The sequence below is a fragment of the Salvelinus alpinus genome, chromosome 28 (assembly GCF_045679555.1).
Source record: "Salvelinus alpinus chromosome 28, SLU_Salpinus.1, whole genome shotgun sequence".
NCBI lineage: Eukaryota > Metazoa > Chordata > Actinopteri > Salmoniformes > Salmonidae > Salvelinus > Salvelinus alpinus.
Genome location: NC_092113.1, coordinates 16,589,695 through 16,602,795, shown reverse-complemented (window position 1 = coordinate 16,602,795; position 13,101 = coordinate 16,589,695). Strand labels below are relative to the sequence as shown.

Below are 13,101 nucleotides of genomic sequence, written 5' to 3'. Positions count from 1 at the left end.
CGTGTTTTTTTATTTTAGATTCTCTGTTTAATTTATATTTTGGTGATTTGTTAGTTCTCAAAGATGATCTATTTTAAAAATATATAGGTCCATTATCTTTTCTACATACTTCCTGCTTTTTAATTGTTTTAAGTTTACACTGAAAACATTTCACCATCCTGAATGTAAAAATATTTATACTGTTTGGTCAGCCTAAGACTTTTCTATGCAGAAAAAACCCCGGTGGGCCCAGTGTCACATACAGACCCACACATCCTGAGAATGGACACAACGTTTACGAGCCTCATGCTGTAAGCGAAGCACCTTTCCTAACATTACTACGGATGCCAGTCAGGACTCCTGTGGGTGTTGGACCAAACTAATTCATTCATCTGGTGAGTCCTGAGCCTTGTGTCCACCTCGTCCTAAATCCTTTGTCATTTACAGGGATCATGTTATGATGCATTTCTTTAAATAGCCTCTTTTTAGAACAAAATAAAACTATTGCTTGTCCCTGAAATACTGATATTTTGGTCTTCAATTAAGGGCTCTATTCAATTAGATCCACATAGTGGTTGTTTTCAGGCCAGTGGAACTGCGTTAAGAGCTGTCAAATCCACAAGCGGCTCCAGACATACCTAAAGCGGACATTGCCATTGGCTGCACGGAGTCGCATTAAGATAAATCCCACACAGCCTTGTTTACAAGTTTGAGCACTGGAATGTAATCTACACCTCCATTAGGCTGACAGAAATCCTCATTTTGGTGAATGATTTTCAATGTGAGCGTCATTATTTCTATATAGCCTACACATTCTTGTTCTGAACATTAAAGCGAGTGGGACGTTGTGGCTTTGTGACAAGGATCACAAGAGCACCAATTTGACAGCTTCAACACAGTTTCACCTCCCAAAAAACCATCAGCTATGCTGGTGACGGCCATCACCGGTTAACACTTTATCTGATTGAATCTAGGCCTCAATGTCCCTAAAACATGAACATACTGATAGAGTAATGTATTTCTTCCAGTCGGTGTACTTACACATCGTGTTCGTGTGACTGCACATCAAAATGTTATTACATCGGCAAACAAACTCAAATTGATTGTTATAACCTTTCCTTACTGTAGAACTATTACACTAGACAATTAATTGCGAATCTCTGAAATTGGGCCACAAAAAGGTATACCAGTTGTAAGTACTCTGTACAATATGTACCATCTGCCAATGTAATCACCATGTACATTTTGGCGACACTATGAAGTGGGTAGTTTTTTTTTTAACCAGAGGGTAGGAGAGATCCTATCCATACTATTAGTGAAAGGCTGAAGGAACCTCAGTCCTCTGGGGCTGCTGACTGGTTCTCCTCCACAGCTACAATAGAATGGACACTCCCAAGTCCGACATGTTATACACCCCAACACGGCTCCACACACATGACACAAGTATCCACTCATACACTTAACACACACAAGCCCAAAACTATGCACACAGTCATTCTGTAGACCTAAGGATCCCTGAATAACAGCTATATGGAGGAGTGAGAGCTCAGATCTTTCAGTTTGTAGGTGAATGGAGACATTGACTCTCCTCCATCCATCCAGAGGCAGCAATCAAGGTATTACACTTCCAGAAAGTCTCTGCCCAGATCCATGTAGGCCTCGTCGATGTAGCTGGCTATGGCACATAGTGAAGTCGGGTCTGAGTCCAACAGAACCGACACAGTCTCCTTCCAGTAGGTAAATGATATACAGGAACTCTGAGAATAGGAGAGAGATACAACAGTTCCCCTGAAAACCAAATAGGATGGAGAATGGTCCAATGTACAAGTGTCCCAATACAGAATTACCACCAATTACCGCAATACAGTAGACAGCATTAAAAGTAACAACGGGGTGTGTGTGCATTGACGAGGACACTCACGTTCTCCAGACAGGTGCTGTCCTTGTCCTTGTTGAGGTAGTGGCGCTGCCAGAAGCGCAGCAGGTTGTGTAAGTTGTTGAGCAGGCAGCCGGGGTATTTCTCAGCGTACTCCTTCTCCCTCAGGGCGTTGAGACAGAAGGCCAGTTTGTCCCGCCTCCTGGCCAGCATCAACACTACCAGGCTGGTGTTCAGACAGCTCACATTCTCCTAACATTAGGTTCAGCCACCATCAAACAGGCAGGATCACAGTTTTATTTTATCTTTATTTAACTCGGCAAGACAGTTAAGAACAAATTCTTATTTTCAATGACGGCCTAGGAACAGTGGGTTAACTGCCTTGTTCAGGGGCAGAACGACAGATTTGTATCTTGTCAGCTCGGGGATTTGAACTAGCAACCTTTCGGTTACTAGCCCAACGCTCTAACCACTAGGCTACCTGCCGCCCCAGTTAGCCGATTATGAAGACAAGTGTACATGTCTGAATGAGAAACAAGAAGTACAGGAATGTAAAGTCTATATTAGCTAGCAGGATGCAATAGCACGTGAGCCATCAGTATTATAGTGAAATGATTAACAGAGCAGAGGATTTCCTTACCTGGGTGAGTATCTGCACATTGATGATGTTGACGAGCCTGAAGAGGAAGGCCTGTCTGTTCTCCACGCGGGCCATGTAGGACAGCAGACTGCACTCTGACAGCACCTCCACAACTACAGGACAGAGAGGGATGGGAGAGAAACATGGAGGAGTCAGAAGAGGGTAACTAAGACTACCAAGAGTAGAAATGACTAAGAGCAGCCATATTTCACTACCATAAAGCCACCAACAAAGCAGCCACAAACGTGTGTTAACCAGAAGGCCTCAGCCTATTTCTACGGACCTACCGCTCACATCCTCAATCTGGCTCTCAAAGCGATCCAGGGACAGGATGATACAGCGCACCAGCATGTTGGAGTCCACCAGAGAGCTGTTGATCTGGGTCATAAACATCTGGAACTAACACAGGAAGCAGAAATTAAACCAAACATGTAACAGGACTTGAAGGGTGTCAATTGGTAGGGATAAGGTTTTAACTGAGGGCAGTTCCAGTGCAGATGGGTCATTTCCATTCCATCCATTTTCAAGTGTTTTAACATTTTCTGTGGAAATTGTTAAAAGTAGTCATTGTGCATCGAGTTGTTTGGTCTGTTTAACTTTGCAATCATTGTTTTTTTGTTTGACATACACTACCGTTCAAAAGTTTGCAGTCATTTAGAAATGTCCTTGTTTTTGAAAGAAAAGGCCAGCATCCCGGAGTCGTCTCTTCACTGTTGACGTTGAGACTGGTGTTTTGCGGGTACTATTTAATGAAACTGCCAGTTGAGGACTTGTGAGGCGTCTGTTTCTCAAACTACACTCTAATGTACTGGTCCTCTCGCTCAGTTGTGCACCGGGGCCTCCCACTCTTTCTATTCTGGTTAGAGCCAGTTTGCGCTGTTCTGTGAAGGGAGTAGAACACAGCGTTGTACGAGATCTTCAGTTTCTTGGCAATTTTTCACATGGAATAGCCTTCATTTCTCAGAACAAGAATAGACTGACGAGTTTCAGAAGAAAGGGTTTTGTTTCTGGCCATTTTGAGCCTGTAATTGAAACCACAAATGCTGATGCTCCAGATAATCAACTAGTCTAAAGGCCTGTTTTATTGCTTCTTTATCAGCACAAGTTTTCAGCTGTGCTAACATAATTGCAAAAGGGTTTTCTAATGATCAATTAGCCTTTTAAAATTATAAACTTGGATTAGCTAACACAACGTGTCATTGGAACACAGGAGTGATGGTTGCTGATAATGGGCCTCTGTACACCTATGTAATCGATGTGAAATGGCTAGCTAGTTAGCGGTGGTGCTCGCTAATAGTGTTTTAATCGGTGACGTCACTCGCTCTGAGACCTGAAGTAGTTGTTCCCCTTGCACTGCAAGGGTCGCGTTTTTTGTGGCGCGCTGGGTAACGATGCTTCGTGGGTGTCAGTTGTCTGTGTGTGCAGAGGGTCCCTGGTTCGAGCCCGGGTCGCGGGGACGGACGAAAGCTAAACTGTTACACCTATGTAGATATTCCATAACAAATCTGCCGTTTCCAGCTACAATAGTCATTTACAACATTAACAATGTCTACACTGTATTACTGATCAATTTGATGTTATTTTAAGGACATTTCCAAGTGACCCCAAACTTTTGAACGGCAGTGTACATTTTAAATAGAAAAATCTGTGTCACAGCATGACTCTTACCATGGAATTGCCCCGGACTGACCATCTATTTACATATACTCTCCTTGCTTCTCAGTGGTTTGAAGTCTTGACCCTAACCCCTCTGCCCTGTCCACTGACCTACCTTCTCCTCGGTGTTGACGTATTTGTTGAACCTCTTGAAGGCGTCGATGTTGAACTTCATGAGTTCCCCCAGCAGGTCAAAGTAGCTCTGCAGCACGTCCCTGGACTTACAGCCACTGTCTATGATGCTGAACAGAATGTGCTGGAGGGACAGAGTAGAGGGATTATTGGGAGGTTTTAAATGAATACTAGAAAGCTGTTATATCATAGGTGTGTCCCCTCACTGGCTTGGCAACAGCCTCTGTACCTCCAGCAGGCCTCTCTTGAGCAGGAACACCTGGTCAGCGTAGGAGGTGGCCCCTCTCAGGAAGCTCTCCACCGCCCTCGCCTGCCAGAACCTACAGACAGAGACTGGGGTTTCTTCCTCTTTCTATACCTGTGGCATGATGTTTCACTCATTAACTCCTGGAGTAAACACACGCACTAACCTAAATGAGGATTCAGCCGGTTCCTTCTTCATGACTGAAAGTAGCCGTGTCAGGAGGCCCTTTTTACCATCACAGATTAGATTCCTATATAGTAGAGCGAAAAGAGAATGCAAAATGGGGGATTTTGTCAAATTCAGAACAAAATGTCCTCCATCCCTGTGCGTCAGCCTAACTATGCACCCTACCTGTCTGTGTTGACAAAAGCCTCCACCTCAGGGATGCTGGCTTTCAGAGAGATGGCACTGAGTTCATTCAGCTCCTGAGCGTTCAGGAGGAGATACTTGTTCCTGAGAGGGAGGAGGAAAGATCAGACATGACCCAAATGGCAGATTCACTGAGATGGTACCAAACTCCATACCCAATGTCTTACGAAAAAATTTAATCGAAAGAAAGTAAATGAATCCATGAATAAGAATATAATTTTCAGGGATGGCCAACTCAAGTCCTATGGGGGCCTGATTGGTGTCACACTTTTGCCCAAGCTAACACACCTCACTCCAATAATCAACTAATCATGACCTTTTTTAGAATGAAAATAGTTAAAATCAGTTGTGTATGCTAGGGACGGGGAAAAAAGCTTGACACCACTCTGGCCCCCCGAAGACTGGAGTTGCCTATCACTTTTTTTACATACACTGAATGTACAAAAGATTCTAAACACCTTCCTAGTTGTTCCTAACAGCTTCAATTCATTGGGGCATGATCTACAAGGTGTCAAAACAGTTCCACAGGGAGGCTGGCCCATGTTGACTTCAATGCTTCCAACAGTTGTGTCAAGTCGGATAGATGTCCTTTGGGTGGTGGACCATTCTTAATAGACACGGGAAACTGTTGTACGTGAAAAATCCAGCAGCGATGCAGTTCTTGACACACTCAAACGATCACCGACTACCATACTCTGTTCAAAGACGCTTAAATATTTTGTCTTGCCCATTCACCCTTTGAATGGCACACATACACAATCCATGTCTCAAGGCTTAAAAATCCTTCTTTAACCAGTCTCCTCCCCTTCAGCTACACTGATTGAAATTGATTTAACAGGTGACATTAATAAGGGATCATAGTTTTCACCTGGTCAGTCAGTCATGGAACAAGCAGGTGTTCCTAATGTTATGTACACTCAGTGTATATCTTATCTGACAGCATTTTCATGAATTTGAAGATATAATCTTGAAGTCCTTTCAAATACAGTATGTGATATGATTCAGGAAGGAGGCAGGACTTTCATCATGTATATCAGGCGATGTGTTTACTTCCCCAGCAATATAGTTTCTTTCATACACCTAAGTTGTGTTTGAATACTTATACTAACCGTACTATTTGGGAGGTGACTAGAGTATATAGTATGCTTATTGGTCATAGTATGGATATAGTTAGTATGCCAAAAGTTACCTGGTGGCGTACTAAATGCGACAAAATACAAAGTATACATGCAGTGGACACTATTTCCATGCTTTTAGGGCCCATAATGCAATTCTTCAGAAAATGGGCGTGGCTTCCTACTTTTTCAGATTTGAAGAAAATGGCCGAAAAAGTGGTGCCGAAGTGTGACTAGATAGCGGATATAAATTCATTGCTTTAACTAATAATAAATGTTAATAAAATGTTGAGCAAATTAATAAAGTAATGACTTTTCAAATAAGTTACATTACACGTTATGTTGGCTGACAATTTGTTAGCTACGCTATCCTTACGAACCGCATAGCATTACAGCAGTAGGTACTTGTAAGTCGCTCTGGATAAGAGCGTCTGCTAAATGACTTAAATGTAAATGTAAATGTACTTTACCGGTATGTTAGCTTACGTTAGTTAGCGACTAATACATTGAACTTGCCAGGCAGTATATTAACTACTCAATGTTTATTGACTTGATTATTCACAATTTTTAGCTAAGTGGTATAGTTGTTGTGCGATTCAATGGACTTTTAATTCTGGCTATCTACGCCGATTTCAGAGCACTCGCGCAGAATAACTGATGAATTTCCGAACGCTCAACACCCGTTTAATATGGCCGGTGTCAGTAAGCCGGCAAAAAGCGCAATTGTCAGCAGCAGTTAAAGTCACCAACGCTCTGGATAACATAATTGCCTAACAAGCTCTGCTAGGGCAAGTAAAATGGTCAGAGTGAGGTGTTCTCTAATTTGTGTCTGGATGTAGCTAGCAAGCTAACCAACGTTAACCAGTTAACTTGGGTGCTTGACTGCCGTTGTGAGGCCAGAACGCTCGGATCAACCCTACTCCTCGGCCAGAGCGTCCAGTGTGCGCTCTGAACACTCCGAGAGCGAAACGCTCTGAATTTACGAACGCTCAGAGCGCACTCGGCACTCCTGTTTGAATTTACAAACACACCCGGAATCGTAAAATGTTTAGCTAGTCATTTGTTATGCTAACAAGCTAGCAAGAGGTTGCATTGCAAAAGCATCAACTTCTGGTAGACAGGCGAAGCTCTTGTACGTTAACTAATAGTATGTAGTATACAGTATGTTAGTATGGATATTCGAACACAGCTCTCGTCTAATGTACTCACTCATGATGGTCGCTGAAGCTCTGGAGTAATCGTAGAAACTGGATTTTAAAGGAGATCTCCTGTGAGAGAGGATGATCAATATCAGTGATTAGTGCTACTGTGCCATTACCACATTAGGCCCCTTCACACTGCATTGTTCTTAGCCCCGGGCTAGCTTATCTTGTGTTCACACAAGAATTTGTTAACCCTGGGCTAAGGATTCACACTTGTATTCCAAAGCCCTGGGCTAACGGACAAACAACCAAATGTTATAAGCAATAAGACATTTAGTAACATTTATTTCCTCTTGATTCTGGCCTAGCATTTGAATTCCAACAGTGATGGTTTGTATAAACCTTGCTTGTCTGCCTGTCCGACATCGGAAAAAATGTTAAACTTTAAAAATTCGATCTCATCGCTGTGCAGAGAATGCTGTGAACTAACGGGACACTATCTTTTCTGATCCAGGCAAAATCATGCAACAATATTATCATCATGGATATATGCAATTAAATGTCAATAAAAAAGCTATGACAACTAGGAAAATGGAGCGTTTGCTGCCCTTCCAGCTGTAGAGTTTGTAGCTTTAGTTGGCCAAGTGAAAAAACATTAGCCAGTCTGCATAGCAACCATTTTTATTAGGCATAGCAACCAATGTTATTGCATGGATGAAAGTATTTTCTTTTTTTATCCTCAGATGGAAGGATTCAATATTATGAATTTAATTGTCAAAATAACGTGCATAACACATTACAGGCATCACAAGCATATGTACATTTAGTGAAAGTGACGCTTTCACATTGGCTATTTTGGTACCGAGTTTCTGGGGCCCCGAAAAGTCGGCGCTAAACCTGCTCTTAACCCTGGCCTAAGGTGCAGTGTGAACGTGCCCATTGACCCAGTCCCAGAGCGGAGGGGTGTTCTTACCGGGCTGCAGTCACAGTTTTGGTTCTGGCCATGGAGGACATGGGAAGATGTTTGCTTTCTCCAGATCAGCTTGTCAAACAGGTTGTTAAGTCCTGGAATCAGTTTGAACTCTGCCAGCATTTTGTGAACCTGTTTAAAAGGCACGATACGTTTACAAATCAATCACATTTATTTGAGAAAGCCCTTTTTACATCGGCAGTTGCAAATTGCATTGTGCATTGCAGATACCCAGGCTAAACCCCCAAAGAGCAAGTACTGCAGAAGTCCATGACAATCTTCATGGACTGGGGCAGTGGCTAAGAAAAACTTTACAAACCCATTTTTCCAAACCAACTGTTGTAAACTCCAGATACCTGGCTCTCACCTGGTTCCTCTGGCGGCCTATGAGTAGCACACAGAGCACATAGAGCACCTCCACCTTGTACATGATCTCATGAACAATCTTCATGGACTGGGGCAGACGGTGTCTGAGAGGGCTGGTGGCCAGAGAACTCTCGTCTGAGGACTCTGAGAAAGAGCACAGTGTACGTTAACAAACTGAGATGACAAATTCTTATTTTCAATGACGGCCTAGGAACAGTGGGTTAACTGCCTTGTTCAGGGGCAGAACAACAGATTTCCACCTTGTCAGCCCGGGGACTCGATCTTGCAACCTTTCAGTTATTAGTCCAACGCTCTAACCACTAGGCTACCAGCCACTTGAAGAAACTTTCAAAGTTCTTTACATTTTCTGTATTGACTGACCTTCATGTCTTAAAGTAATGATGGACTGTCGTTTCTCTTTGCTTATTTGAGTTGTTCTTGCCATAACATGGACTTGGTCTTTTACCAAATAGGGCTATCTTCTGTATACCACACCTACCGTGTCACAATTACTGATGGGCTCAAACGCATTAAGGAAAGAAATTCCACAAATTTACTTTTAACAAGGCACATCTGTTAATTGAAATTCATTCCAGGTGACTACCTCATCAAGATGGTTGAGAGAATGCCAAGAGTGTGCAAAGCTGTCATCAAGGCAAAGGGTGGCTACTTTGAAGAATCTCAAATATATTTTGATTTGTTTAACACTTTTTTGGTTACTACATCAATTCCATGTGTTATTTCAGTTGAGGTCTTCACTATTATTATACAATGTAGAAAATAGCAAAAATAAAGAAAAACCCTGGAATTTTTTTATAACCCTTTTTCTCCCCAATTTCATAGTATCCAATTGGTAGTTAAAGTCTTCCATCGCTGCAACTCCCGTACGGACTCGAGAGAGAGACGAAGGTCGAGAGTCGTGCATCCTCCGAAACACAACCCAGCCAAGCCCCACTGCTTCTTGACACAATGCCCGCTTAACTGTACACCTGGCGACCGTGTCAGCGTGCATCGCGCCCGGCCCGCCACAAGAGTCGCTAGAGCGCGATGAGACAAAAACATCCCTGCCAGCCAAACCCTCCCCTAACCCAGACGCCGCTGGCCCAATTGTGCACCGCCCCATGGGTCTCCCGGTCACGGCCGGCTGCGACAGAGCCTGGACTCGAACCAGGATCTCTAGTGGCACAGCTAGCACTGCGATGCAGTGCCTTAGATCACTGTACCACTCGGGAGGACCCTAGGTCCAAACTTTTGACTGGTAATGTATATGCGTCAGCCTACTAATTATACAAATAGGCTCCATTATATTTCAAAATTAAAATCAAATTCGCTAGCCTATACTTGTAACTTTGTAGCCGCATGTGCTGCACCAGAACCACGTTCTCTCAGCTTTATCATGGTTTGAACGAGGTGCATAATTCCAGTCCGTATCATACAACACAGTACAGTAATACAGTTCACAATCGTAAAGATTAGACTACTGAAGCTTGTTTCATTTATTTACCCAAGAGAGCATATAGCTAGCTACATCTATGGACTTTTATGTTTTTCTGTCTTGCGTAATGTGGAGTAGCCTATATATCATATATGTATTGGATAAAGGCACAATCATTTGGGCTTGGGCTCATAAAATGTATTTAAATGTAGGGCTCATCAGGCTTAGGTAGCATTGGGCCCGAATTTTCGATCAAAGCTCTCGTCACATCCAGACATAATCTATTTATATGCTTTTGAATGACAGTTCCAGTTTTGGCGGGAAACACTGGGTTAAAAAAGTGATTTGTTCTCGGGATGGAACATTTGTAAAATATTCACCCCTACAGTGCGTGCATATGTGTGAAGGAGAGTGCATGTCTATCTATTGTTCTGACCTGTGCTGCTCTGCTCGGCGTCCTCTGTGGCCATCTGCATGAGTGCGTCCAGCACCAGGGCGTTGTCCAGCCAGGTGTACCAGTCCTGAAGCTCCAGCAGCAGGCTGGATGGCCCCGAGGCCTCCGACACCTTCCTGGTGGCCAGCTTACATAGCCGCTCAATGAAGCCCGGGATGTTCAGCAGGGCCACTGACACACACGGGGGAGAACAGATTATTTGATTATCAATTTACTCGTTCCCGTCAACAGAGTGATAAGGAAACAGAGGCATTGAGGAGTGCAAATCCATTAACTTCTCATTTCACGCATCGCTGAGCAATAGAGGGACAAGTCATTAACAAGCATTTTCTTCATTAAATGCTAGTCATATGAATAAGAATTATTGAATGTGAGAACTCCTTCTCCAGTCTCTCTCAGGTTCAATGGTGAGAGCAGTCTTACCCTGGTTGACTTCAGAGTGGGACGGGCAGGGGTTGGCCCTCTGCTGGGCGTTCTTGGCCAGCAGCGTGTGCTTGTCATCGTTGCCCATGTCTGGCTCAGAGATGGTGACTGACAGGATGCGGCAGAAGTTGGCTAGCTGCTGCTGATTGAAGCTCTGGACCAGACTTGGCAGGTTGGGGATGTCCTCCAGCTGGATCATCTCCTGGAGCACAAAGAGGAAGGTAGAAGGTACAGGTTATTGACATTCTGCTGCATCTTTTAGGTTCAGTGGGATTCAGCCAATTTTAATGAATCATTTGTAAGGATTGACAGTGATCTTAAGGGTTTTTAGGCTATCCTTACCTTCCTGACCCCTAGAATGTCCTCAATCAATGTGGCTGTTTGCAAAAACGTTTTCTTGTTTGACATCAGTGTAAACAAAAACATGACAAAGTCATCTCGTGATGCCAGACTTTTTGTGATTCCTTCCATCTGAAAATGTGGGAAAGCTAATGATTAGCCTTTTCTGACTAAAATAAAGATAGGAGGGTGGACATCACCCTCTGTGTCAGACAGTGTTAAGTTGCCAGATATTATCTTGCATGCATTCAAACCCTATTTATCAATGGCATTGATACTTACACATATACAACAATTGTACAGAACACTTAAACAATCCTTGACAAGGTCATCAGTCACTGCAAAGAGAACACACGTTAGATTGTATTCAGGGCATCTTAAATTGGTTCCTCACATTTGCAAAACTATGACCAAGGAATGTTTTAATGTGGCTTACTTTTAGGGACATTCATCTGTGTGGTGAGGGTGGGTCTCATCAGAATCTCCACTAGTAACTAAGGACAAAGCAGGAATTAAACCCTGACACAGCATATATGACCACTGACAAGACAGTTATATTTGCCTCTGTGTCAACATGTTGGAGACTTACATCAATGCCTCCAAAGAGGTCAAAGGTGTATGTGTTGGGACAGGTGGACTTCTGCACTGTTCTCCTGTCCTCTGTCACAAACGACATAGCCTCCGTGGAGAGAAAAGGTGACACTTCCTACCACACCACAAAGACAACACAAACATGTTGTGAACACCACACCTGTCAACTCAACAGCAAATACCATCACAGCTAACATGGGAAAAACAAGCATGAAACCTTTGCCTCTACGTGTGGTATTACAGCTCTGACCGAGGTCTGGGAAGAGTATTATTTGCACCTTGATGATGGAGTGGATCTGGGAGAGGTCACTGTTGAGGTGACTGCTGTCATACAGTCTCTGCAGCAGCACTGGAATCCCATGCCACTGGGCCTGTTGGTCTCTTTCCTGGAGTAGGGCCTCAGATATCTAAGGACAAGAAGGAAAACCATAGGAGCAAAAACATGTCAAGGATTGGGCAAATGAAATACACAAATCAGTGACTGGGCTAGCTAACAGTTACACCAGTTTATGTCAAATCGAATAGCTGTAACGATAGCCTGCTAACTGTTAGCTAGATAGCGACAACTTTCCTTTGGGTTGCCGTGACTAGCTAACGTTAGTTATCTAATGTAATGACTACATACACTTCCGACTTCTCCTATTTTAGCTAGCCGTTAGCTAGCTATTTAGTTAGCGGTCTCAGCGCTTCGTTTGTGTAGACAGTTACGTTAGCGAAAGTTAGCAAGCAAGCTAGTTAACTGTCTTTCTTCGTCCCAAACCCTTGTAATGTCTTCTTTAAGCAAGGATTTCTAAATGTGTAACGTTATTTTACCTCTGTCGCTCGACTAATTGCCCGGCCAGAGCTTTGTCCATGTCTGATCCTTGTAAGGATGTTTTTATTACTATTTCTTCGAGTCCGAGGGGGCTCGGGTCCTTCTGTGTTCGCCATGACTTCCTCTTTTGCTTCTCTCTTAACAGGAAGTTATATGGACTGTCGACAGAATAGTTCGCACCATCTTTGCAAGAAGAGATGGAGCTTGTCAGAATGTACTTTTCGTAGCAGGTTAGGAGACCTTACGCAACAGGTAAGGATAATTAACCTAGCAGCTTAGGATAATTAGGTTAAGGTTAGGAAAAGGGTTAGGGTTAACTAAAATTCACAACAAAAAAAATCAACTTTTGACCTGTAGGCCTACCCGGTTCCACAAGGGGGCTAAGTCCCCTCAGTTCAAACTTGTGCTCCCTCAATTTTAGTTCTATGTCCCTATGTAAAAAAATATATTTTTTAAAGTTCAAACGATTAGCTCGGTTGCCTTCCAATTGGCAACTGATTTTCATGCGAATATAAAAACAATCTGCATAAAAACAATATGCGCATTTTCCCACCAG

At 43.2% G+C, this 13,101-nt stretch overlaps 1 protein-coding gene across 1 annotated transcript; it reads right to left on the bottom strand.

The window, feature by feature from the left end:
- Positions 1–4: 4 nt before the first annotated feature.
- Positions 5–12,817, bottom strand: LOC139557312 (short transient receptor potential channel 4-associated protein-like). The gene is made up of 19 exons (XM_071371944.1): positions 12,545–12,817; positions 12,010–12,138; positions 11,730–11,846; positions 11,577–11,634; positions 11,423–11,478; positions 11,144–11,272; positions 10,802–11,003; positions 10,361–10,549; positions 8,491–8,633; positions 8,127–8,255; positions 7,221–7,279; positions 4,879–4,980; positions 4,694–4,777; positions 4,513–4,603; positions 4,267–4,407; positions 2,783–2,894; positions 2,496–2,608; positions 1,901–2,107; positions 5–1,736 (listed from the first exon to the last, which is right to left on the bottom strand). Exons 1-19 carry the CDS (start codon positions 12,659–12,661, stop codon positions 1,599–1,601), a joined length of 2,316 nt encoding a protein of 771 aa, XP_071228045.1. The 5' UTR covers positions 12,662–12,817; the 3' UTR covers positions 5–1,598.
- Between the last annotated feature and the right edge of the window lie 284 nt (positions 12,818–13,101).

Coding starts and splice junctions, on each gene's coding strand:
- LOC139557312 (XM_071371944.1), bottom strand. CDS start 12,661: ATGGCGAACACAGAAGGACCCGAGCCCCCTCGGACTCGAAGAAATAGT. Junction 4,778..4,878: donor GCTTTTGTCAACACAGACAG/GTAGGGTGCATA, acceptor TCTACTATATAG/GAATCTAATCTGTGATGGTA. Junction 1,737..1,900: donor ACAGCACCTGTCTGGAGAAC/GTGAGTGTCCTC, acceptor TCCTATTCTCAG/AGTTCCTGTATATCATTTAC.